The sequence below is a fragment of the Leopardus geoffroyi genome, chromosome D1, assembly GCF_018350155.1.
Source record: "Leopardus geoffroyi isolate Oge1 chromosome D1, O.geoffroyi_Oge1_pat1.0, whole genome shotgun sequence".
In the NCBI taxonomy this organism is placed as follows: Eukaryota; Metazoa; Chordata; class Mammalia; order Carnivora; family Felidae; genus Leopardus; species Leopardus geoffroyi.
The window spans coordinates 112,678,152-112,705,092 of NC_059329.1; the positions used below are offsets into that span (position 1 = coordinate 112,678,152).

The 26,941-nt window shown below is 60.5% G+C and overlaps 1 protein-coding gene across 19 annotated transcripts in view; it reads right to left on the reverse strand.

Moving 5' to 3' along the window:
• Positions 1 to 26,941, reverse strand: part of SHANK2 (SH3 and multiple ankyrin repeat domains 2) — a 490,708-nt gene that overhangs the window by 179,293 nt on the left and 284,474 nt on the right. For all 19 annotated transcript variants that reach the window (XM_045486261.1, XM_045486258.1, XM_045486265.1 and 16 more), the window contains one exon: positions 427 to 502. In XM_045486261.1, the coding sequence (XP_045342217.1) occupies positions 427 to 502 (76 nt within the window). The remainder of the gene's footprint in view (positions 1 to 426; positions 503 to 26,941) is intronic.

The following is a 26,941-nucleotide window of genomic DNA, read 5'->3' on the forward strand; positions in this document are numbered from 1 at the left end:
AGCCCAGAGCTACGGCACCCTAAATATTCCCGGGATGGGGTGCAACCCGGGCGCTGCCCCGTGGCTCTGTGGCCAGCCACTGTCATCACTGACATCCATGCTGCTCCCCCCCCCCCCCCCACACCATGCCTGGTCGTCCTCCTCCTGGACAGACAGCCCTCTCCCTTGAGCCACCCCACGGTGCGCGCCAGCCCGACCCCAAACCTCAGGCAGCACGGAGACCGCATCTTGGGCAGGTTCTCCGGAAGACGGTGGCTTCTGTAATCCCAGTCCGTGGCGGGTTGGGGGGGGGGGTCCCAATGGACACACTGAGGGGAAAAGCCAAGGGCGCCCGAGTGCTCCATGCACGATGGTCCAGCGCTTTTTTGTGGCCCACGTGAGCATCTGTGAGCAGAGGGGCCTGGCGGAGACAGAGCCACGTCTTACCTGGAACCATCGAAGCTGTCATATGAACCGACTGTGTAGTGCCTGAAGAGTTTCTTGCTGCGGTCTGCTCGAGTTTCTGCACAGAGAGGGAAGAGAAACACTGTTTAGAAAAGTCACGGCCCCTGAATGCGGAAACCAAGCGAGGCCGGCCGGGCCTCTCACTTATCTGACCTACGAAGCGCGAGACCCGCTCTCCTGGGGAAAGATCTTGGAGGAAGAGAAGGCCTCGCTCTGGGGCCTAACTTTGCAAACTGTGAGGAACACATATGAACCCCAAGGCCAACTTTTGAAGAGCCAGGAGCCTCATTCCAGAAAGAAGGCACAGCCCCAGGTCCTGGGCTCGGGAAGGGGGCGGGAGGCAGTGCTCTGCAAAGAAGACAGTCATGTAGTTCAAGCCAGAATAGCAGTGGCTCACAGAACCCGCCAGAACGGTAGGTATCCCCAGGTGATGCTGCTGGGCCTTCCGGCTAATGTGAACATGACCTGCCTTTGGGGAAAAAGAAGGCTTGTTGTTACTTTTCTGGCTGTAGACGTTCTTTCCTAAAACACAAACAAACAAACAGAACCCTAAACATGATTCACGTTCCTAATTTCAGTCCTCTGCCTGCTTCTCTTACTCAGCAGATTTGGACGTAAACTTCACCGGACACAGTTTGAAGAATGTAAATAGATTTTAACAGCTAGCGGGGGGCCAGAGGGAGGAAACCCATAAAAACACAAATACAAGAAATTCGGGGGATCAATGATTTACTGTTCAGATATTTTCCCCACGAATAAAATCTCCGGGACAATCTCCTTCCTAAACCCTAGGGAAAAAAAATACAGAGAAATTATGCGATTGGCTTCAGGAAATGGCTCAAAATCTCATTATAACTTCTACAACCCTCTCTGTGGTCAATCCACGTTCCAAGGCGAACGAGCTTTTATTCAAACCCCCACACACGTTCAGTTCAAAAGTGAATGCACGTAAGGGTACCGAGGAAGGTCGGCATAGTTTTGCTCGAGCCCCTTTTATGCCTGGAGGCAGCTAGTTCAGCAAAAATGCATGCTCACTTTCTGCACAGTACGGAGATGTCTCTGAGGGAGAGGGAGGAGCAAATGGCCAGCCCAGGACTACATTTCCCAGCTCCCCTTGCACCCATGCCACATGACCACTTCCCACCAATGGAAAGTGAGCAATGCAATGGGACATTCCATCGTGAAGATGGGGGGGGGGTTCTCTTCTAAGCTTCTCTTTTATGGACCCCGTGTGCTTCCCCACCCTCTCTTGCTACCTCACCCAGCTCAGAGCTAGGACGCTCCCTGGGGCACTACAGGATGGTGGAATCCTCTAGTGTTCCTGTAAGATGCCCGGGTCTCTGTACATTGAACTGCTGAAGTGAGCAACGATTAGACTTCTGTCGCACCACGCCACCCTCGAGGGACTTGTTTGTTACAGCAGCTAACGCTGCCTTAGCTGATAGGCAGCCCGGGTCCTCTGGGACTTGGTTCCCACCTGCCTCTTCACCCCTTTCCCATCACCACCCCCGAGGCTCCAAGAACACCAAAGGTACGATTCTCTGACAAGCAACAACATCATCATCGCCACTGTTGTCGTGGACACTAATTGAGTGCTTACTGAACACCGGGTCCGGCTCCAAGCGCCATTCCCAAATTCACCTCCGGGACCTCCCGAGCCCCCGTGCTGCTCTGCAGCCTCGACCACGTCCAGTCACCTTTCAAATCCTGCTAGGACCTTGGGGTCCTCCCTCCCTCTGTCTCTGTTCCACGTGCCCCTGCTCCATCAACACCAATGTTTATGGGGTCCTTCCCCCGTGCCCCCGTCTGATCATCTGCGCTCAGCCCCTCACTAGTCGCAGCAGCCAGATGAGGGAGGTGGGACCGAGCCCATTTTATGGACGGAGATGGTAAGGCTGCCAAGGCAAAGTCACACACCCACTAAATGGCAGGGTCAGGATGAGTCCCCAGGGGCTCCAGACCACCAAGCCACACTAAGTGACCCCTGGAAGGGGTCTGAGTCCCCATGCCCTCTACAGTGCTCCAGGGTGGTGATGGCCTTTTTCTCTGTGTTACACCACATGCCCCGCCCCCATGCCTAATTCCTAGTAGATACCCAGGGCCAGCACCTGTCCACCTGACCTACACGACCTATCGTGCGACCAGCAAAGAAAACGCACCACGCAGCCTCAGAGTGGCTTCGGTACACGGGGCCCTCGCCGCGCCGGGCACCGGTTCAGCCAAGCTGCACGTACCTCTTCCATGTTCCGCACCTGGACGAACTGCCCAGATGTTTTGGACCCTCCTCCCCTCCTCCCCAGCGTCTGTAGCTTACACATGTGCCATGTGAGTCATTTATCAAGCCCACGGGGGGAGACGGGTCCTGCACCCCACATGCAGGGACTAGGAGACTCACAGGGGTGGGGCCTTAGCTCTGCGGTCCGGGGCTCAGGATCCTGGGGCCGGGTTGAAGACGCAGCCTGAGGACGAGGACCTTCCATGAGCCGGGCTAAGGGGACCAGCAGTCGGATGACGGTGCGCAGGGAGCACGCAGGCCAGATGATGCATCCGGCCGACTCAGCCCTGTGACATCTGTGTGGGGGCCCCATCTGCGCCAGGCCCCGGAGGGCTACGTAGGAATTGAACCTCATCGTGTTCAGCAGAGTAGCTTACAAAGCCACCGAGCGACCGTGGGGACTGTCTGTGAGCTGTTATTACTCGTAATTGCCTCTGTTGCTTAAGCCCCACGTAGGCAGCTCTGTGCTGGTTGCCTAGGGAGGTGTTGGGCACTGAGATGTGATCGGTGGGGGCCCCTGGCTAAAGTCAGAGGTTTAGGGTTCCAGCAGCAGAGGGGGCGTCAGTGAATGTGTGTGTGTGTGCACGTGCGTGTGTGTTTCCCGGAAGAAACATTTCAGAAAGGGAACCATTTCTAGGCTAGGTCAGTGAGCCAGTGGTTCCCAGATTTGAGGATTTCATGGATCAAGAAAATTTGACACAAGAAGGAAGAACGTAGTCTGACATAAGATTTACCACGTTTTTATTCTGGCTCAGGAAGGATGTTCAAAACAATGGGCTCCTTTCCTCTACCTCAATTATTTTATTAGAGAAAGGAGACCTTTAGAAAGGATACTATTTCTTTCTTTCCTTCTTTTGAGAAAGAGAAGAGCGTGAGCGGGGCAGGGGCAGACAGAATCCCAAGCAGGCTCCGTGCCGTCAGCCCAGAGGGCTTGATCCCATGAGCCATGAGATCATGACATGAGCTGAAATCAAGAGTTGGACGCTTAGCCGACTGAGCTACCCAGGCACTACTCCCCTCCTTTTTTTTTTTTAATTTGAAAGGATACCATCTCTGAATGCTTTGTGAAAAACTCCCACTGCACAGGTCTTTTCTGTGCTCTGGCTCCTGGACACAATTACACTTCCGCTCTGGGATACGGCCCCAAAGATCAGGGGAGAGGCACTGAGGGACACAACGTTGCGACCATCACTAACCTCACTTAGACGCTGAATCCTGTGGACCTGCCCTTGCCTGGCCTCAGCGTCTGACCCGGGGAAGAGAGAAGGTGGGCTGGATCGCTCTCAGGCCCCTTCCCCACTGTTAAGGCGTGCCCCTCGTGTCACCACCAGGGTCGGCCTTTGCTGGTAACTTGGGATCTGCTGTCACTGTGCGGGGAGGCGGAGGCATCCCAAGATGCATGTGGATCGCAAACAAGACGCAGAAGGGGAGGAGCAGGAGGAGGTCGGAGGCCCGGCCAGCAGCCCTGTGGGTTGAACGCAGACCCAGAAGCCTTCAGAGAGGCTTCTGGGCCTCGGCTGGATCATCGGTTGTCCGTCACTCTGATGTGGACACGGTCACACGTGTTCGAAGGCTGCAGGTCGGCCGGCCTGCTCACTTACACACCCAGCAGAGCTCACCCCAGGCTTACAGGTGCGGCCGGAAGGCCACGGGTCCTCCAGGGAGGCCCATAAGAACCCTCTGGGCCCCTATATCTGCCTCTGCCCTACACCCTGCACGATCATCCTCTGTCTTCCACTTGCATTAAAATGACTGGCCAGGAGCACCTGGGTGGCTCAGGCCATTAAGCGTCGGACTCCTGATTTCAGCTCAGGTCATGATCTCACGGGACGTGAGATCGAGCCCCGCATCGGGCTCCGGGCTGAGAGCACAGAGGCTGCTTGGGATGCTCTCGCTCACTCTCCCCCTCCCTCCCCTCCCCCACTCATACTCTGTCTCTGTCTCTTTCTCTCAAAATAAATAAATACACTCTAAAATGACCAGCCAGCCACCGCCTTCACAGTGCACGTGCAGAAGCCACTCCCCTTCTCCTGGGCTGTGCCTCCCTTGTTCTTTGGGGTGAGCCCCTTCCCGGCCCAGCCGCGTGGTCAGGTGCGGCTGCCCAGTCCCTCCCCACCCCCACTGCTCGGCTCTGGATTCCAGGGTCGCGCACGGGAGCCTGGCAGTCTGTTCCTTTAAACACAGCAGGTGCCTGGCTCAGAGGAGGGGCACGTGACCCTGGCTGGGACAATGCAGCCTTCCTCCTGCTGCTGCGATTTCCACTTTTGAGGCCACCGTGGGGAACACGCTGCCTGAGAACGAGTCACACCCAGGACAGCAGAGCAGCTGGCAGGATAGGGGGACCGACCGACTGCCCTGGTGACACGGTCAGAAGCCCTGCGCACAACCCACAGCTGCGCCTGGCTGTTCAGTGACACACACCGAATACGTTTCCTTTGTGGCTGAAGACAGTGCGGCTAACCATTGTTCACAGCTGCAAAGTTTGAAAGGAGGGATGGGGCCATGAACTTCATTGTTTGCAAGGCCGCCCCTATCAGCCAGGAGACCCGCCACCCGAGGTGTGGTGCCCACAGCGAGTTCGTGTGCCTACATGTCCCCTCCCTGGGGAAACGATTGCTCCCGTTACCATGCGGGGGTCCCGGGGGAGCCACCTCTCGAGAGGCATGCCGCCCCAGTCACCACGAGCACGGCTGTGTCCCAGGCCGGTCCAGGCATCACGCTGGACTGTCCTGGACCCCATCATTAGTACTGAGGGACCTGTGGCCCACACATGACCCACTGGCGTTTTCTGAGATGTTCCAAGGGCTGCATGTTGAGGAAGGTGACCTCGGCTTGGCCAGATGATGCTTGAAATTAGTTTTGCCCGATGAGTTTCGAGAAGTGACTTATGCCACTTCCTGGACGGATGGAGCATTTAGTCCCCAGTGCGAGACTGCCCCTTGCCCCCAGTATTGAGTTTATCCCCGGGGCATGGTGCCCAGTATACTTGAGACGGTGATCCCCATCAGCCTGGGTCCCCGAGTGAGTCCCCTGGGATACGAGACAGACAACTTTGTGGTTTTAGGTCATTAAGTTTAGGGGCACGTTTGTTACTGCAGCTTTACGTAGCCTGAGCTGACTGATGCAGACCGTGCGTGGCCTTCTCTCACGAGAGGCAGCGCATTCCATGTTTCGCTCAGGCCTGGCAGAGCTGGCTTTCGTCACAGCAACCGGGAGTCCCGGTGAGTGCAGAAAAAAAGACTAGACGCAATCAACGCGGGAGCAGAGCTCGGCCCCTTGTCTGGGAGGATGCTCATACCCTCTAGAAAAGGAAAACTGCCCAACAGACTATAGGAACATATCCTAGTTACGTGGACAGAGCAAAGGACAGCAGCACATGCCTTCTTTATGTGTCTCAGAGGAAGACGCCTCACTGCTGATGATAAAGAAAGGACATAAGCTGGGGCAGCTGGGGGGCTCAGTCGGTTGAGCGTCCGACTTTGGCTCAGGTCATGATCTCACAGCTCGTGCGTTCGAGCCCCGCGTCGGGCTCTGTGCTGACAGCTCAGAGCCTGGAGCCTGTTTCAGATTCTGTGTCTCCCTCTCTCTGTGCCCCTCCCCCACTCTCTCTCTCTCTCTCTCTCTCTCTCTCAAAAATAAATAAAACATTAAAAAAAATAAAAAAAGAAAGGACATAAACTAACCAACCCAGAGGGAACCTGTCTGTTTCCCTAACCCCGTAGAAGCTTCTTGAAGCCAAGAACCAAGTAGTCTGCACACAGGCCCCCTCCTTGGCCTGCACCGGGCCCAGGGCTGTATGCAGCAAGGTCTGTAGGTCTCCTGCAGCTCAGAGGCCAGCAATCCCTCCGCCCTCATCTGAGCGACCGTTAGCTCTTGCCTGGACTGTTGCAGTAGCCACTGGTCTCCCTGCTTCCACACTTGTCCCTACCCTCCTCGGTCTAACTCTCCGTAGAGCAGAGTGAGCTTTAAAAAATGTAAACATTAGGTGATGTCAGTGCTGCTTCCTGTTTTCCAACAACTTCCCATGGAATTAGAATCCCATCAAGCGTCTTTGGATGACACTGGCCTGACACCGTGGCCTTGACTCCTCCTGTTCTCCCTCCTCAATCATCCCACTCCTGTCACCTTAGGCTCCCCTTCCTTCCTTGGAAATGTCGAGCTCGTCCGTACCTCAGGACCTCTACACTTGTTGGACTCCCTGGGACACGCTCTCCCCAACTCAAATTCCAGTGCGCGGCCAGAGCTCCGGCTCCTGGAACGCAGCCTGGCACACAGAAAGTGCTCGGTCACTGTGCACAAAACCACACGCCCTTGGGCCCTTTGCTCCTGTTCAACGTGGGCAGTTTCGTCTCGCGGGGTGGGACCGTGACAGGTCGAGGCTGGAGCACAGAGGGCTGGACGTGGCTCCTCCCGGGGACGGCTGGGGTGCAGGCAGCCAGCCCTGCAAACTGAGAGGCCTGAGCTCCAGTCCCGACCTTGACGGGGACAACGTGCACCCTCCTCACGCTGCCTCTCCAGGCCTCAGCTTCTCGACCACCCAGCCGACCCCTGGACGAAATGACCCCGGAGTCTCTGGCTTCGCAACACAACACCTCCTCTCTGCCACCGACGCAGCTGGGGGCTAACCCCTTCCCAAGAGACGGCCCTGCACCCCGGCACCCCACGCGGGCAGTGTTTAGGCGGACGCACCCTGGAGGCTTCTTTGTGAGTGTGGCCTAGAAAAATCTACACGGGAAGAAAAAAAGGCTAGAAATCCCATTCCATATACCTCTCGCGACTTGTGAAAAGGAGTGACAGATTGCACGACAAGCTTCAGATTGTCGGCATTTAAAATAGCCCTTTACGCATTGCTGCTGGGTAGACTGTGCCATGTAGCTCGGCGAGTGAGCTAGGAGGGGGCATGTGGGGAGATGAGAATGGCCTCTGGTCCCCCAGGGTGACTGGTTCTGGAAAAGGAACCGAGGGAAGCAATCTTCTCAAAACGATTTCAAAGACTCAGAAAGGCCAACAGGTAGTTCCAAGGACGGTGAGGGGGGAGGAGGGCTCTCGGGTCAGGAGACGCCCTCACGGGAGAGGGCAAGGAGCCTGGGTGCGGCCCCTTCTCCTGAGCCAGGGTCCCCGGGGGCGGCGCCCTTGCTCACGGGTGCCCGCATGGAACAGACACGCAAGGAAGGTCACTGCGCCTGCATTTAACACGGCAAGCGTGAGCCCAGTCCCTTGCTGGCTGCGCGGCCCAGGTTGGAAATTGCTTCTCCGGGCCTCGGTTCTCTCATCTGTGAAAGGGGCCAGGAGCAGGGTGTGACAATGCTGCGGGGGCACGTGCACTTGTGAACGGACCCCACGCAGCCTGTCCGGGACTCTGCTTACACACCCTCTCCTGGGAACATGGAATTGACGTGGATGGTCTCAGCTTCCTGTCTGAAGCGAGCGTATCCTTCCCGACTGGGGCACCAAGGCCGTCACCACGGGAAACAGACGGGCGCTACGGCCAGAGCCCGGGGCAGTGGCGGAGCGCGTGTGGCTCTGCAGAGAGCCGGCTGAGCTGTCCTGGCTCCCGGCAAGGCCCGTGCCAACTCTAGAACCTGCTCCCAGAACCAGGGGAGGGTGGCTGGGCCACACACTCTGCCCTCGGGGCCCAGGAAGGGCCCCGCATCCTTATGACGGACCATGCTTCTCCACATAACCCAGATCACGCAGGTTTTAGGATTCTTGCAACCAAAAGCACGGTGTCTTTCAGCTCTTCTGTCTGCTACTCTGCCTAGAAACTGTCGTCACCCACGTGGAAAGTGACGGTCCCCTGGCCCGTCCACCACGACGCTTTCCGGGGCAGTCCTGGACGCCGCAGAACCTTGGGCATCCTCGCCTCTAATTCCCAAGTGCTGGTATTTGCTGTGACAATCGACCCCCTACGTGGGTCCAAATACCGCAGGGGCAGCGTTCCCCGCAGTGGCAACCTCGTCCGAGCCACATGCCGACATCCCTCCATCAGAGAGCAGTTAAAATGACCAGGCGAAGGACGCCGGACACACAAGGGCTCCTGTCTCCCCTGGGACTGGCCGTGGGCCGGAGATTCCTGCAAGGATCAGAAACACTTCCAGGTCGTGCCGCCTCGGCTCGCGTATCACTATGGCGGGGTCACGTCAGGTAACATCCCGAGCTTCCTGTCCCCTTCCCCAGGCGCGGTGCCTCAGACTGACTTTGTCGACGGCCACAAGCTCAGAGGCCGTGAAAGGGTCGTAAGTCCACGCGCGTGTCTTGGAAAGGAGGCAAAAGCAAGGTCGCCTGCACCCTTCTCTCTAGGGACAGAAGGAATATTGACTTACAGTTCCCTTGCTGACCGCTGGGGTAGGTTTTAAAAGGAGAAAGACTTCGATTCGGTGAACTCTGGACAGGTCAGTCCAGAGGTGATCGTGAAGAATTGAATTCGGCCGGGAAACCTTCACCCCTGGCCTTACTCGCCTGGAAACGTCAGGTTCTCTGGCAAAGGGACATGATCAGGGGCTAATCTAAGGACGGGAGAGAACCGGAGGTGTCTTGAGGATGGAGGGGCCACATAAGCAGGACCGTGGGGGACCCGCTGGAACTGAGAGTGACCCCCGGAGGGAGGTCGGCAAGGAGACAGGTCCCCCGTCCTGCAGCTCCTGGGGACAGAATCCTGCTGCCGACCCCACGTGCGGGGGAGGCATCTCCCCCCAGAGCTCCAGCTCCAGCCCGAAAGGGGCCCCCGAGACCCAGCACGGAGGCCGGCGAGCCCGCCTGCGCCGCTGACCCCCGGCACCGTGAACCCCTCGCCAGGTGGTGTTGGGAGCCGCTGAGCCTGTGGCCACCTACTATACAGCCCAGAATGGACAGAGCTGGGGTTGTGTTCCCTCAGACTTCTGTTTCCCATTTCCCTCAGGATTTAGCTTCCGTCCCACCAAAAGGAGACAGACAGACAGACAGACGAAAAGGAGGGCATTTCGGTGAGGTCGTGAGGCTCCCCGCATCCCTCCCTCCCTCCCTCCCCTGGAATTCAGGTCTTCTCTTGGCTCCCGGGTCCCGTTCTTGGATCCTCACCCCAAAGAGGCGCGGTGGGACACCGGAGCGGTGGGGGAGCCCCCAACCCCCCCATCGTCGCCGTTCCTGTTGGAGTGCCTCCGCTGTGCCCGCCCTGAGTCAGGTGCGGCCCCATGGCCTCCTGCCTCTGCGCCGGGCTCAGGCCGCCTGGTGGTGGTTCAAGGCGTCTGGGCCGTCCCACGGCAAGCCCCCGGCGCTGTGCCTCCACACCCCTCCCTCCCACAGGCTCCTGTGATCTCCAGCGGGTTTTAAATCAGACACCACTCGGGCTACACCCCGGGCTGGTGAGCCAAATGCAGAATCGGAACCACAAGGAGGAAAGAGATTACCGATGGGGATGAAGACAGAAATAACTTTTCTTTTTTAAAACCAAAGATGCCGACGGGCTCCTCGCACAGCAGAGAGAAGCGGGCAGACAGGAGTGCGGGGAGAAGCCGGGAGTGGGCACGAAGGCGGCCGGGCCGGACACCGGTTTGTGGGGCTGGGTAGGCAGGGCCGGCCATCGGGGTTACGGCTCACCCCGGCCAGACCCCAGCCGGCGAAAGCGGGGACAAGCCGGGGTGTGGGGGGCGGGCTGGGGCAGAGGGCGGGGGGCGGGGGCTGCACAGTGTGTCCCCAGGCCTGGCTCCACCCCCAGCCCTCGGGCTCTGCCGACAGGGCAATCCCACGCCCGGTGTGGAGGCCGGGTGGCACCGCTAGAAAGTCACGGCGGTGGGGGCGGGGGACGCTTATCACACCCAGAGCAGCGGCTAGCGTGGTTGACCGTTTATTCGCTCAATCGGCTGCAGAACGTCCTTGGGGCGCCTCGTGGGTCCCAGGTGTTGGCCTGGCAGGGGAGGGAGGAGAAAGTAAGGTCACTTGCTTTCTTAAAACAGATCATGCCACGGACCAGGCCACGCCAGCCTGACGTGGGAGGGTGTGTGCCACCAACCTGGTGGCCTATCTCGACAGACAGGTTTTCTCGTAGAGCCTTTCGGTTGGAGATCCTGCTCGATCTGACCGGGCGAGGACAAAGCGTGGGCGGGCCTGTGTTCCCCGCTGGGGGCTCCAGGGGGGAGTCCGTTCCTTTGCCTCTCCCAGCTCCCGGAGACGCCCGAGCTCCTGGGCTCGGGGTCTCTTCCTCCATCTGCAAAGCCAGCAGCACTGGGCCCAGTCCTCAGATGCCATTAGGCTCATTTGAATTCTGTGCCTCCCTCTTCCCCTTAAAGACTGCTGGGATTACTGAGCCTCCCTGGATAATCCCAGATAATCTCCCTCTCTTCAAATCAGCAACTGGCAACCGTCACTCTGTGGGCCACCTTACTTCCCCTTCGTCACCTATGAGAATGCAGTGCCCTGTTTGCAGGGACAAGACAAGGTACGTTCAAGGTCCGGCTCTGCCCGAGGGACGGCGGGAGCGGGGTGAGCCTCAGCCCCTCCGACGCCCCACCCTCTCCTCTGTGCAGTTTGGAGAGACGGTCCTCCTCTCAGACGTGAAGCACTTTGCTCTGTGCTTGGCAGCTCTTCCCCTGGGGGCCTGCAGGGCCACAAGCCCTGGGGCCACGCTCTCCCCCCGCCCCCCGTCCAGCATGCGGTTTCCAGTGGTTGAAGCCACTTACGTGGTGGGTTATGGCCCACAAGCAACTGAGTCGCTGGATTCTATTTATTCCCAGCTCTCCGAGCCCTGCTCCGTCCATCCCCCGTGTGTGCACACGTGTGGCATCTGCTCGGTTCTCCCCTCCTGCCCGGGTCTGGGAATACCAGCCTAGCGCCCACACAGCTGGGTAAGCCCCCAGTGGCAAGGGGCCACGTTAGGTTTTCCAGAATAACCATGCGCTTTGAATTCCCCTAAAGTTGGCCTGGGTGCGCAAGGGCACAGGGAGTGCCCCCCGCCACCACCAACCCTCCAGGGCGCACGTCAGCGGGTCCCGAACGCTCAGGCACTGTGCAAAAGCCGAATCTGCAAACTCCGAAAGCCGGAGGCAAAGGAAGAGGTGCGGCATGGGGGCTGGTTTTCCTTCCCCGATCGACAGCTGTGTCCCGGGGGACCGTGGGTCACCCCGTAAGCTCACACGAAGCACCTTAGGAATCAAGCGGTGGCCGTGTTGCCGAGCGAAAGCTGCTTCTGCGATCGTGACTTCGCGAAGCAGTTTTCTGGCCTCACAAAGCCCCTTACGACCGTGGGGTCTGTGCACCCACATGCCCGCCGAGGGCCTCTGACACCGGCCTTGTCCGCTCAGCTAACAGTCGGAACACAGGACGCCCCCAAGGCAGGGCAAGGAGGGAGGCGGCCCCGGGTGCGGGACGCATCGCCACGGCCATCACTGTCTCCCCCCGTCGACAGCCATCACCTGCCATCCCCGTCGTAGGTGACATTTACTTGGCCCTTCCCGTGTTCCATACGCCGTTCCAGGTGCAAAATGCTTAAACTCCTTTTGGTGCCCCCGGCTGGCCAGGGTGACAAGGAGTGTCGTCCCCCCTGCACGGGTAACGAAGTGACAGCGAGACCGAGGAGACGGTGGTCCTCCCTGGCCCACCCTGCACGCCCGGCCGGCCACGGAGCACTCGCTGTGCCTTGCGCCCAGCGCCTCCCTCCCTCCGGTGGACACACAGAGCAGGCTCCCTCAACAGCACCTCCGCGGAGCCTGGGAGGCCCGAACACCACATTCCCGGCCTCCTCCCGGGGCGGGCCCTCCCTTCGCAAACCAGACCTCCCGAGGGCACGTCCCCTTTTCCCATCTGGACTGAGGAGTGTCACAGCCACGCTGCCACCTTGGGATGGCGGGGACACAGGGCAAGATGGAGTGGGCCTGTGCATTTAGGGGACGGGCTCTGCACTTAGTCTCTGGGAGCCCACCCGGCACCGTCCCAGGGGCAAAGCCGCGTCTCCTGTTTTGGTCACCAACAGCCCCAAGAGGCGGGACACACAGAAGGCAACAGGCGCGGAAGGGTGTCCCCGGGCGCACAGCTCGCGAGCGACAGAACTGGTCTTCGGCGCCCCCTTAGCGCCTCTGCCATGACCACAGAGCAGCGCCACAAAGCAAGTCCGTTCTGCCCTGGAGAAAGTCGGGTGCGACCGGACGCTTTCCAAAGTCACCCAGCTCGAGAGCCGGCGGTGGAGCTGGCCCAAACCCTGGCTCCAGGATTCAAGGTCGGGGCGCCGCATCTGACCACACCCTCCCCGGAGCAGTTTTGAAAGGACAGATCTCAGAGACGAAGAGTTCCCTGCAGACAACGCCTTTTACGATGCCACAGTCGAGAATCCTTCGGGATGCAGGGAGCCCCTGGGATCACAGGCTTTCAGGCTAAGGAAGCCCTTCTCCACTTGAGAAGGCGCAGAGGCTCGCCCAAGGTCACACTGCAGGGACCCACCTCTAGACCCTCTGCTCCTGGTCCTGCTCCCCTGGGTTCGTGGGCTCGGTGGACGCTTCCCACCCGGGGAGCCCAGCACTCGTGGTCGGGGGTCTGCAGCCCTGTCTTGCCTGCCTCTCCCCCTTCTTGCAGCCCCCAGGCTAAGCGAGGCTGGGACACCACAGGACAGGAAGCTGAGCCCAACTCCTGGCACTTTCGATGCATCCCCTCCCTCCCAAATCAGCTGTCAGTGAGCTGGTTTCTACTCTGTAGTAAGGAGCATGTCTTCTGCTTTTTTTTTTTAATCAGCCCAGGCTGCTAAGTGGAAGCATTTATACCAATCATACACAGAACCAGAGAGGCTGTTTCAGTGGAAATTACAGTAAAGGAAGGACCGGGTGCCTGCGTGGCACATTGTCACTGAGCTCGGTCAGAACATCCACGCCAAGGACGCCCCGTTTCCCTCCCTCTCCATTCAGACGCACCGCCTCTGGCCAGGGGTGGCTGTCCCCGGGGCTGCAGCGACCACGGTGGAGAGGAGGGTGTTCGATCACATGCAGGGATCTCGAAAAGCCTTTCCTGGCACTGAAGCCACAGGCCGGCCCAGAGGGAGCACAAGCCTGGTGTCTCTGTCGTGCCAGGATGTCGGATGGACGCTCAGCACGATCCTTTGCTTCCCGGGCACACCACCGCCACCCGGCACCTGCCCCTCGGTCACCCAGGACCCGACCCCCACAGAACCGGCCTCTCTCCCCGGCCAGAGCCACCACTTGTGGAGCTGTGACCCAGAGCGGGTTGGGACACCCCTCCCCCGCAGGCAGGGCCGCCCCGCCCCCCCCGCACCGCCACCCCAGCCAAGGGCACCACAAGCTAGAGCAGCAGACCTGGATTTAAACCCAGGAACGGACTGGGGGCGGGAGGCTTCTTTTTAGTTCTTCAAAATCTTTTTTAGGGACGCTGGCAGCTGAGGCTGAGGAACTAGGACACAGAGAAGACAGACCTGTGGAGCTCAAGGAAACCGCCCTAGTTGTGCGGGAAGGCAGGCGGGGCCTTCACAGCGTGGCGCCAGGCCACCGAGTGGGCAGACCACGGTCCAAGGTCACGGGAATGAGTGGGCTCGCCCTGGAAGGGTCAGGGTGAGTTGGGGGAGGGTGACCCCGATGGTGCGAGCGGATCGCAAGGGGACCTACCCCGGCAATGACCTCCCACGTGGTGGCCAGCCCCTCGGGGACTCATTCCCTGCGACCCGCCCACCTGCTGAGGGGGCCAGGCACCGCCCCCTCCCCCCAAAGAGGTTACAGGTCCCTGACTGACACCAGGGTCGGGAGGGTGTCCCTGGAGTGGGGACGGGTCACAGCTCGGCTTCTCTCGGCACGCACGGAAGCACCGTCCGGGAGGGGGCTCCGTCAAGGAGAGGCGTTCGTATCTGACCAGGGGGACCCTCACGAGCTGGGGGTCTCCTCTCCACTCTAGGTCTGTGAGCGACAGGGAGCCATTGGTAACAGCCTTCTGCAGAAGCTGAAGAAAGCAACGTGACCTGAGACTACATACGGTGTCCTCTTGTCCCCGGGGCCATGATGCCGAAGGAGCCCACAGTGCATTTGGTTAAAAAAAAAAAAAAACAAACAAACACGACACCCGAACGAAAGCCCCAACTAGCCATGCTTCCTTGAAGGAGGGCAGGCTGGGCTGGCTAGGAGGGCACACTGCCTTGACCAGGTTGGGGACCCTGCAGTGCAGTTTGCCAGGTCACAGAACGCACGGGGACCCTGGCCCATTTATGCGTCTGCATCAAAGCGATTCACAACGTGGGTGCCTTCCCTTGGAGTTAACAAGGCTGCTCGGGAGGAAGACAAGACCGAGTTGCTCCGAAAGCCCTACTGGCCACTGCACGGGGCTCTTGAGAATGCAGAAAAGCCACGGGGGCTCAGCAAGAGACGCCTGAGCCCTCCGGAATGACAGGACGGCTGCTCTGGTCCTCCCGTCTACACTGGAAGCAGGAGAGGGCCGTTACAGAAACAATAGGCTTCTGCGGTAAAGCACAACAACCAGAGACAGTGATTCTAAAACACGCCAAGTGTAGAGCCATCGCCTACACAGCAAGCCGCCCCGTCTGAGCGAGCGCCCGCAGGACCGCCAGTCCCGTGATTCTGGCAGAGAACAAAGAGTCCGCGCACCAGCCCGAAGCGGGTTGGGGAGGCGGCACCATACCTCCGAAATGAACTTTCTTCTTGAACCGCGAATTCTCTGCCATCATCTCCAGCCTGGGTGTGACCATCTCACTCAGGCTGGTCCCGCTGCGGCTCTAGGTCCATGGGGGGAACCGAGTCCCCGAGGCCGCCGGCCTCATCTACTATTGTCTGTTAATCCGAGAGGAAAAAAAAAAAAGTTGCGGCCCTCCGGGGTCACAATTGCAGAAGGAAAAAGGAGACCGAAATCAGAGGGAGAAGAAAGATGGTTCCGGAGCGCGTAATCCACAGGGAGGCTCGCGAAATTGACTTTCCAAGACCACACGTTGGAGCGGCGGAAAATTCAGTTCTTTGACACAAGTTGTAAGCTCCAGATTGGCGCTCACATCTTTTCCACTTCCCACTGTACCAGGGATGGTTCTTTTTCCTAGTGCCGGTTTCCATGGCAATGCATCAGTCACTAGTCTAAATACGTACGGGTGAAGGACGCCTGGAAAACCAGTGCAATTATGCATGCCATTAGCAGGGAGAGGAAAATGGTTCAACCCGGCTATTAGCACGGGGCCGGGGTAACACTTAGCGGCTTTGACATCCTTATCCCGGGTAATTGCTTTCTCATTTATAACACCCGGCGTGCTCCCCGTCCCGGCACTTCCAGGGGGCCTGTGTGCCGTGGAGGGACAGTGGGCAGCCGAGCCCATCTTGGCCACACGACCCTGCCGAGCCAGCGGCAGAGGGAAGGAACCGCGTGGCTGTCAAGTCGGTCCTGGGCTAAGGAGCCCGCCGTGCCTCCTGTTGGACCCTGCGTCCCTCAGGTGGGGTGGGGGTGGGGGGGCCTGGGGACTCCGGGAGGCATGGAGGGATGTGGGGACAAATCCGGGGACGTGCTGTAAACTGGGTTTGGAGGCTGGTGGTCGGCAGCTGTAGCTGGAGAGCCTGGGCTCTGGTCAAGGGCCGGGGGCTGGGGGCTGAGCCTTTTCCCGCCAGGTTGCCTCGCGTGAGAAGGGAGGTATCAGCCGGGACAACAGAGGTTCTCACTCCTTTTGGCCATTTGTCATTGCTCTCTTTTCCTAAATGGCCACCAGGGGCTCCCTGGGCGGCCTCAGACGAGACCCCTCGCCTTTCTGAGCTGGAGCCTTCCTGTGGGTTAGGAAATGGGACGGAAGGGGGGTAATTCTCTACGAATGTCCTCTGTACCCCCGGAGACTGCCAGGACCCTGGTCCCGGCCTTGCCACTCACCGGCCTCGTGACCCGGAACGCGTTCCAGTTCCATTTGTCCGACGGAGAGGACAACGGATTATCTGTGAAACAGGATGCTGTTTCCACCGCTCAGGTGAGAGGCTCAAACAGCCTGTTACCTGTGCACTCACCGCAGTGTGGCTCAGCCAACGCCACCCAGAGATCCCCAGGGTTTGTGGGGTAACTTATGCTTTGCGTCCTGTTCACCCAACCACGCCGGGATAAAGGCCCCGTGAAGAATCAAGGATGAGGAAACGGGGCCCGGAGAAGTGACTGAGCCAAGGCCACACAGCCTGCAGCTGGAACCCGGCTCTCTCCCCCCAGCTCTGTGCCCTCGCTGCATCCCGCACCTCCTGCCTGGGCACTCCCGGCGACGAGGGGCCTTGGGGTGCCCGACGCACGGCTCTCGGCCGACGGTGGGGATGGGGACCCAGGCGGGCCGTGCTTGTGTGAGACGCGGGCTTCGCTCCCGGGAAATCACATGTGGGTCTTTCCTTGGGTGCCCCGGGCCAACCCTGAACCATTCCCTTGTCCTGTTGGCTTGCAGCTCAGAGAGAGGCTACAACCCCTGGGACCCAGGTGGGTTCCCGGTTCTCTGGAGCCCTTCCTTCCTTTCACCCTCGGTCCGACTGATCTCTGGGCAAATCGTGGTGGGGTGGGGGTGGGGGGGGTCACAAAAATAGCCTGTGCACGCAAGAGCCCCAGGGCTGCCGCTCACCGGGAGGGATTTCAGTGGGAGGCAGAAGCGGAGAGACAGAGACGGAGGGTAAAAATAGCGCGGGTTTTCCACAACAGCACCGGCCCCCTCTCTCCAGCGCTCGGTACAGCGCACACGAGCCCTGTGCAGCCCCACGTCCTACGTCCTCTGCACTCGGCATCTCGAAGGCTGGTGTCCTTGGAGGCACCCCGTCTCTCCAGGACGCCAAGAGCACACGGCTGCACCGAGAGGGCACCTCCCTCCACGGCTCTGAGCGCGGCCGGGCCGGGCCGGCCGGCGGAGGCGACGGCGGGAGGCCACGGCGGGAGGCCACGGGGCCTCGGGTGGAGGGCTTGCCCTTCCCGATCTGTGACCACGGGCACGCTTCTCACCCCCTCCAGATGCGGCTTTGCCGTCAGGAAAACCGGGCTAGACGGCGGCTCCGCGTGGGCAGAGGCCCGTCTGACCGGACGCCTCACGGGGACCCGCACCCGCGGATGCCCTCACGCGGCCGCGAGCGCACCCACACGCTGCGTAAACTGTAAAGCACTGTGCAAACGCCCGCCGGCTCCCGCCAACTGGCCCCGCCCGGGGGTGGATACGAAGTCACATGTGCACGGGGCGTCGCGCCCACGCACGGGCCTTCTCCTTCCCGTCGCGACCTCCAGAGGTGGCAAGGGATCAGCTCCGCGTCGTGCGGTCACGGTGCCTGGGTTTGCGAGGCCCGCTGGTTGAGGAATGTACCAGAATTTTGTGCTGTGGTGTGGAGTGACTTGTGTCCCCTCCCTGCCGCGATCCCTACGCTGATCCCTAACCGCCCTTTGGGATGGTATTTGGAGGGGGGACTTTGGGAGGCGGTGAGGTTTGGGGCCCCGTGGCGGGATTAGGGTCCCTGTAGGAGGCAGAGCTTGCTCTCTACCGTTGGCGAGGACGACGCAGATCGGGAAGACAACGCACACCCTGGGCGTCCGGCCTCCAGGACCGCGAGGAACGAACACCGTCTAAGCCCCTGGTCTACTGTGTCCCACTCCCCGACCCACCACGAAGGGGGAGGCAGGAGGCAACCTCTCAGAGGGTGGTGGGGACTCCCCAGGGGGCACGGGCGGGGCACCCCGGGCTTCCTCTGCTGGGAACGGCCCGTCCGCCATGGACGGGCCCGCCGTCGGGCCCATGTCACTTTCCAGGAGGGAGGGGACGGAGACGTGAGGGCCACGCACCTGTGTGTAGCGACTGGGACGCCAGGCAGAACTGGCAGTTGTGTGTGAACTCCCGCGTACACACGGAGGACAGGCTAGGATGCGGACTTGTCCTCTTCGGAGGAAACCATCTCAAAACATCTACAACGGGAAGGTTTTCCCTTCCAGAGCCCCCGGGAGTCCCGTCCTCACCCCGACACCCCAGGCCCAGGCTTCTGCCGGCGGGGGCAGGGCTGCGCCTGCACCTCGCGCTGAACTTTGCGCGCGGTACCTTCTGCCAGCGCCCTTCCTGCCCCAGCGCCCCAGGACCCCGGCTTCCTCCCCGCCAGGCGCACGGACACAGTCCCCATGACAAACCTCCCCAGAGGCCAGCACCCGTCTCCAGCTCACCACGGCCACCAGGCCTGAGTGTGCCAGTACGCACGCGTGCGGGGCTTCCCTTGACGCCCGTGAGCCCCTCACGGCTGCTCTCCCCCACCCGCCTCAGGCGTGTCCTCCCTGGTACCCAGCATGGGTGTCCTGCAGGGGCACAGCTCTCAGTGACTGCCGTGTGGACGTCAGAGATGAGCCAGAGTCACATGCAGAAGCCACAGACGGAACCGTCTCCGGGAGGTTGCGAGCAAGGTAGCCGGTGCAGGACAGCGGGCATTGGCGGGGTCGGGGCCGACCGCCGTGCACGTCCCGCTTTGCAGGAGGCTTTGCTCTGACAGCACAGGTGCAGAGCATCGTGTGCGAGCAGCCAGGCCTCCAGCAGGGTCTCCCGGTGTGCCCTAGGGGTCCAGGCGGCTGAGCGTGGCTGTCCCGTGCTGGGAGGTCACTGTCCGCACGCCAAGTCCCCCGCACCACACGCTTCCCAAGGTCCCCACCCAGTCCAGAGAGCGAAAGCCCTTTTTAAAACAGAGCACAATCCCGTGCCCTGGTCACGCGAGGCACGAAGCGTGTTTGGCAGGGACCGAACACACGCTAGATGGTCCGAAACACCAACACCCTCGACATCAAGGGACAACGTCCCTCGTTCGCTTGGAGCTTTTGCACAACCGCTGACCGGCTCCCAAAACCTCTCCCCTGGCGGTGGGGCCCCTCGCGCTCTGGGAGCCCAGCCCTGCACGGAGCATCCTCCAAACCCGCTTCCTGGTCCCGCACGGCCCAAACGCGGACGCGCGGACACGACCTTCCTGCGCCGTCGCGGGCACTTTCTTCCCACGCGGACGGCTCCGTCGTGCTCTACCTGCTGACACGCTCTGCCCCCTTCTCACCCTCCCGTGCTGCCCGGGGGCAAGTGTGGACGCTGCACCTCCTGACCCTCTGCCAGGGGAGCAGGCCGGTTCTGGTGCGGGGAGACGCCCGTCTGAAGGGCAGAGGACAGGAAGCCCCGTGGTGGGGATCCTGTATCTGGCAGTGCCGCAGGAAGCTCCCCCACACCCAAGGGCTGCCTCTTTGTTTTAAGTTTATTTATTTTGAGAGAGAGAGAGAGGGTGCAGGGCAGGGGGAGAAAGAGAGAGAGAGAGAGGGAGAGAGAGAGAATCGCAAGCAGGCTCCTCACTGTCAGCACAGAGCCCGATGCAGGGCTGGAGCTCACGAGCCATGAGATCGTGACCTGAGCCGGAATCAAGAGTCGGACCCTCAACCCGCTGAGCCACCCCAGGCGCCCACCTCTTTGTGCCTTACGTGCCTGTAACACAAAGCAGTGGTGGCTTCCTGCAGTGACCAGTCCTCCAGAGACACCACCTACCCCTTCTGTTCTTCCCACCTGTCTTCTGAAACCGGTCTCCCGTCTTCCGTCCCCTCCTACAGAGTGCCATCAGACCCCATTCTGAGTTTAAAAACGCGCTGATGGCCCTTGCAGAGGACAGACCGCGGAGCCCGGGAGGCGGGCTCCCCGGTCCGATTCCCTCCACGCAAGGGCGACTTGCTCCCCCCAGCAATACCCGGCAAAGGGGACGGGATGTACGCAGTGACCCGGCTACGTCAAACGTGAGACTGTGTGGAGCCCTTCTGGCCGGAGGCTCTGTCTCTCTGGCAGGCGACCAGCTTGGGAAATCCCACCTGGGAATAATCACAGGCAGCCTCCACCTGCCCAAAGAGGCCCGTGGCCTCCGGCCAGCAAGACAGCGGAGCCCTCGGTCCCGCAAACACAGAGAACCGCGTTCCGCTGACGGCCCCGCGCGGCTTCAAAGTGACCCTTCCGCGGTCACTGGGGAACGCAGCCCCGCTGCCACACGGAGCGAAGCCTTGCAGGGGACGCAGTGAAACTGTGCCCCACTCCTGACCCAGCGGAGCAGCTCTCAAGCGCGCACCCGCGGCACCGTCTGGGGTGACGCTGTCCTGCAGCAGGAGGGGGCTCTGAGGTCCCAGACGGTGCAGGCCCAGGAGCCAGAGCAAGTATCCTCACCTGGTGCAACCCGCTACCCACATGTCTGTGGGCCAGACGCACTTTTCCGGGCTCTCGTGGGTGCGGAGACAGAGATGGTGTGGAGGACAGTGTGCGGGACGCCGATCTAAGGGACAGAAAGGGCAGAGTCTCTTCGCTGTGACTCACTGAGCCAGCATTCTCCTGGGCACCGTTGTGAGCACGCTGGGGGGCCGATCTGCAAAGGCACCATCGTGCCTTCTCGTGGCCTCGCCGCTGGCTTCACCGATGGGCAGAAGGGAAGAGACCCAAGGCCCACATCAAGCCACGGACCCCTTGTTGTGAGCCGTATCCCGGAGCCCCAAAGTTCACGCTCACACTGGATCCGAGAAGAACCAATGGTGTAGCAGGCTCCGTGGTGCTTGTGCGTGAGCGTGTGTGCGTGCACTGGAAAACGCACACGCGCACGGGCTCGTGTGTACACGTGCGCGTGCTAGGAAAATGTGGGCGCGCGTGCACATTTCATGCATGCATGTGCATGTGTGTGTGTGTGTGCACAAACGTGTGCATGGACTGCTGCTGAGGGCACCGCGGTAGGCGAGCACCCTTCTCGGAACCCGCGGGGCAGGGTGTCTGCTGATCTGTCTTCTCCTTCGACGTCATATCGTGGGCTTTAGAAATAGCAGGGAATGTGCCATGCAGACGGGGCAAGAGGCCCAGGGTTTCTCTGAGAAATCCTGGTGACCACATGCCGGCACCAAGCACATCTGCGGGGAGCCATGTTGGTGCACCTGCGGTCAAGTTGAGTCCGGGCAGCTGTGCGCAGGGTTCCACGCTACCTCTGAGCTCAGCGCCCCTCGCCCGATGCCTGGGGATGGAGACTTCTCTCAGGATCAGCGGAGCTGAGGGGCGCTGGGTGGCTCAGTCCGTTAAGCATGTGACTCCTGATTTCAACTCAGGTCACGATCTCTCACGGTTCGTGAGTTTGAGCCCCAAGTCGGGCTCTTTGCTGTCGGTGCGGAGCCTGCGTGGGACTCTCTCTCTCTCTCTCTCTCTCTCTGCCCCTCCCTGACTCATGTGTGTGCACGTGTGTTTTCTCTCTCTCTTCCTCTCAGAAATAAACATCAAAAAAAAAAAAAAAAAAGATCTACGGAGCGGATTAGGTAGTGAACATCCCTCGGAAGGAGGTGGCTAACGCGTTTATGCCCGCTTACCCACTTAGAGGGAGCAGGCCTTTGAGGATGAGTTAAGAGAGACAAGGAAAAGTCTCCAAGACCGTAAAAATCAAACCAAAGCCACATCGGAGACCAACAGAAAGGAAACAAACACCAGCTGAGCGCCTGCCATGTCTCATGAGCGCTCACAGATTTAAAGAAGAAAAAAAAAAGATTATTATGTTTTTGGAAAACGGTGCCGCAGAGCTTGATTCGTTGGGGGAAAGTCATCAGCCTAAATAACACAGGCAACAATAGATACCACAGAGGGCACTGAAGGGGGTGATTTTTTTTTTTTTTTTATATTGTGAGGCATCTTAGTGAGTAAATGTTTTCCTACAATATTCATAAATGCCACTAACACCCCAAACCAGCAACGTTTAACTCATTTGCAGCTGGTTCTGTGTCATATTTAAAGTGAATCATTTTGCGGCGTTCGGGGGCTATGACAAGCCGGGTGTGGTAGGAAGAACTTCCTTGGATGTCGGGGTGGGACGCAGAGAAGGAGGCTCGGCGGCGCTCAGGGGCCCGGGCGGCCGCCTCCCAGCCACGACCCGCGCCGGGGCTGACGGGTCCGAGCCAGGGCCCGGTACCCGAGAAGGGTCCTTATGGACGGATCCCTCAGACCTGTGGGCATCACGCGAACAACCAGAGGCGGCCTCTGAGCCAGAGCGCTTACGGAGAGGAGACGCGCGGACGTTGGCACAGAAACACCAGCCTCGGTAACTCTGGGCGCAGCGTTTACGGAGGGTCCTCTCTCCGCCAGCGCGCGGCAGGGACCCGCACTCCTGGTCCTCACGGACGCCCCGGTGCCTTCCGCAGACAGCTGGAAAGGGATGCACGGTGGACGAAAGCGGCCGTTGGGAAGGGACGCACGTGGAAAGAGCCCAGAGCCTCCCCGGGCAGGCTTGTTCCTGCCGCGGGTCCCGCCCGACAGCGAGGCCGCCTCCGAGGGCCGCGTGCACGGGCGCGTGTGCTCGCCGTCACTCGGCAGCGGCCCGGCGGCCGCGGCCCAAGTCAGGGGCACCGGTCTCATCTCCGTGCGGTTTCTTCCACTCTCAGCCGGCTCCTCGGACCTGTGCTTCCTCTGCCCCAGACGGGGGGCTTCCAACCCCCTCTGCCACTTACGGTCACGGTGTCTCTGCTTCAGTGAAGTCTTGAGTCGTACCCGGACCCCAACCCAGAGAGCAGGTGGAAGCCGAAGCCCTACCCTGTCGCCTCCGGGCAGCACGCGGGAGGGGCGTGGGCTCCTGGGGGCTGGCTGTGCGAGCTGGGGGTGCAGGGCCCTCGGCCGTCTCGGATCTGCTGGAGGGGCCGGAGGCCTGCGGTCGAAGTGCCCTGAGCCCAGCAGACCTTCATGGAGCCCCGTGTGCCAGGCTCCGGTGGGGGGCTGGAGGCACGGGGTCTGTGCCTGGCAGCAGCTGCCCCCTGGGCAGGTGGTTGGCTGGGGTGGACTGTTTGCCACAGCCAATTCAGTGCTGCCCTCTCGGGGTCCGTGCCCCCTTGCAATGGGGACTAAACGCCACCCACGGGGACAAAGTCCGCTTGTCCCGCCCGCGGATCGACGTGGTGTAGGGCCAGTGACAGGTGTCAGGGGGAGTGAACGGTGCACAGCCGCGGGGTCCTCAGGCCCCAGCTGGGCTCCCGCTAGCCAGCCGGCAGGTTGTTCAGCAGCTGCCACTGGAGACGGCCCCTGGCGTCTGTCCGCGAACAGCAGCGCCTCCCAGTGGAGCCCAGCCCAACCTGCTCCTTTACGGCATCGAGAGACAGATGGTTGAGGTCCCGGCTGTCGGGCCGGTTTCTCACGCAGCGAACCATCCGTGACTCTGAGCAAGCCGCTTGACCCCTCAGCCGCGGTTTCACGATCTGTGAAACGGAGACGGCGGGTCCTGTCCCTCCCAGGCTGTTGTAAGAGTCAGGAAGGGACTCTGCACCGCGAGCTTCTAAGTGACAGGGTGGAAATACCAGCCTCAGAAGGACGGGGTCTGGAAAGCTGAGCCTCTTCGTCCAGATGGGGTTCGCCGCAAGGACGCGGGGTCTCCCCGACGTCCATGCACTTCTGGAGGTTTCCTGCAGTTGAGGTGGGGGTTGCAGGCTCCGTGACGTGAGAGGCACCGTGGTCCAGCCTCGAGCATCCAGGGTGCTGGCACCCTAGAGAAGGTGCTGGAACGCTGGCTCTACAGCCAGACGCACGACCACGTCGTGGCCCACGCCCTCGGGCGAGACTTTCGTCCTGAGAAGCGGCTTCCTTGTTTGTACAATGGCTATGCTGCACCCCGGCTCTGTACCCCCTGCGGGGCACATGATGTGGAAAGGAGACAACAGAGGTCGAACTTTGGGAGCGCCCCGAGTTGCGGCTCCCGATAAAATACCCCTTCCTCCCAGGAGGGTCAGCTGCTGGCTCGGCACGGAGACTTCCTTCCCAGCGTGACATCCTACGGGGCAGGAGACAGCTCTGCATTTCTCCGCGCCCCAACATCTACTTCACATGGGAGCCTATGTAGCAACAGGGCTTGGCCAAGGCATTTACAGTGTTTACTGTTCTGGGCTGTAAACGCTTTAAATGAGGAGAATAAACGAGTCACACAAGTGTTCTGGGTCAGGGCAAGAACCCGCAGGTGTACGTGGGGCCCGCCCCTCCCTCCCGGCTCCCTATTTGCCATCGCCATCGAGACGGGGTCTCCGATAAAATCAGCTGGCACGGAGGGGGCTGAGCCTGGTTACTAACAGGGGAGATGCCCCCTGTCAGGCACACTCCACCTGCCCGCGGAGACGGGGGCGTCCCACCCCTCTGTGAACACAGCGGGGGCTCTCCGGATCCAGAGGCGGGACATAGCCTTCTTCCCTGGTGAGCGGGAAGGGGCGGGGTCCGTGCTCAGCCAGGGGGGGACCCGAGTTACTGTGGTTCAGGAACAATCAGACTCGGTTCTTCTGGTGGCTGACGGCCCTGCCGATGGCCACGTAGCTCGTGACACCCTGGCAGCCGGCCCCGTGCCTCTCTGCCAGGCACACCTGGGACACGTTGTTAGATGTAAGGTCGAGTGCCAGGGTTCCGAGGAACCCGGAAACGAAAACCACAGCTCCAGGGTGTCTGGGCGGAACGGGGCCGGGCTGGTTAGCTGGACGGGCAGAGAGCATTCATTTCCACCCAATCGACACATCTGCCTGGAAACAAACAAGGTCCAAACAAGCACACGTAGGTCACGGATGATGTGTGGGGGTCTCCTTCATCCAAGCTCCTCCAAATTCTGGGGGGTTTTAATTAATTAATTTACTTTTTTAGTGTTTATTTATTTTTGAGAAAGAGAGAGAGTGTGTGAGCAGGGGAGGGGCAGAGAGAAAGGCAGACAGAATCTGAAGCCCCGAGCGGTCAGCACAGAGCCCGACGCGGGGCTCGAAGCCACGAACCGTGAGATCGCGACCGGAGCCGAAGTCGGACGCTCAACCAACTGAGCCCCCCAGGCGCCCCCAATTCAGTTTTCCTCAAAGAGAAACAAAGTCAGGCTCCCGACAACTTCTAATCACACTCACACACTCCCCCATGCGTGCCCTCTGCCCGTGTAAGTGCCCCACCCTCTGCTCGGAGACGGAAGCCGGGCACAAACCAGCTCCCAGTGTGCGACGTCCAGGGTAAGCAGACTCACGGGCCAGAAAGCAGCGGTTCGCGGAGCCGGGCAGGGGCAGGGGGCGTGGCTGTCGGCGGGGACGACGAACCTGCCGGGGAACCAGACAGCGGTGGTGGACCCCCCGGGCTGTGAATGGGCCACACGCCACTGATCGTGCCCTTGCAAAGGATGACTGTCACGGTATTCAAGTTACGTCTCGATAAAGTGATCTAAAAAAGCAAAGAGGGGCGTGGGTGTGCCCGTGCCAGATGGCCCAGGTGCCAATCCCGCTCCGCCACGTATGGCTTCGAGACTCCGGGCAAGCCACGAGCCTCCCTCATGCCCTGCTCTCCTGGCCCGCCACGCTGCCCGTGTCACGCACGTGCGTGGGCCGCAGACGAGCAGGCAACTTCCTGTCGGCCGCTTATGGTTAGCTGTTTGCAGCAAGGGGCCCCTGGACCCGCGGTGGTAGAGACAGGTCCCCTCCGTGGACGCCCCTGAACACCCTGCACACATTTGTTCCACAAACCCCCGCACCACACGTTTCCAACTCACGGTCACCCCTTCCCTGCGGCTCCCCGTGTCCTCCCTCCCCGCCCCCCCTGCATCCCGACTCGTGCGCAACCCCCCTTTCATGAGCTCTCCTTCCAAGAAGAGCCTCACTGCTGTGCCCGGGACCTCTCCTCTTACTTCCGGTTGTTGTACGTGCAGGGCAACTTCACGTGACACAAAGCGAGGCATTTCAGAGTCCGGTCCTGTGGCATTTAGGGCAGCCACAACCACTAACTCCCTCGACTTCCAGAATATTCTCGGCACCCCAAAAAGAGGCCCCGGGCCCATCAGCAGCCACTCTCTGCTACGGACTGAGTTATGCTCCCCCCCCCCCCATATTCACTCCAGAGCCCCAACCCCCACTGGGACGGCAGCTGGAGATGGGCCTTCACGCAGGTGATTGAGGTTAAATGGGTCACGGAGGTGGTCAGATAGGACTTCCGTCCCTACAAGAAGAGGCAGGGACACGGAGCTCTCTCCACGTGCCCACAGAGGAAAGGCCACGCGAAGACACAGCGAGAAGGGGGTCCTCACCAGGAACTGAATTTGCTGGCACCTCGATCTTGGACTTCCAGCCTCCGCCAAGTGTGAGAAATTAACGTCCGTGGTTAAGGCCCCCAATCCGTGGTATTTTATTATGTGGCCTGCGCTGACCCAGACGCGCCCACTCCCCCTTCTCCCCAGCCCTGGAAGCGAATCAGCTGCCTTCTGGCTCCGTGGGTCTGCCTACTCAGGATGTTTCACACCAGTGGAGACGCGGGACACGTGGCCTTCTGTGACTGGCTTCTCCCAC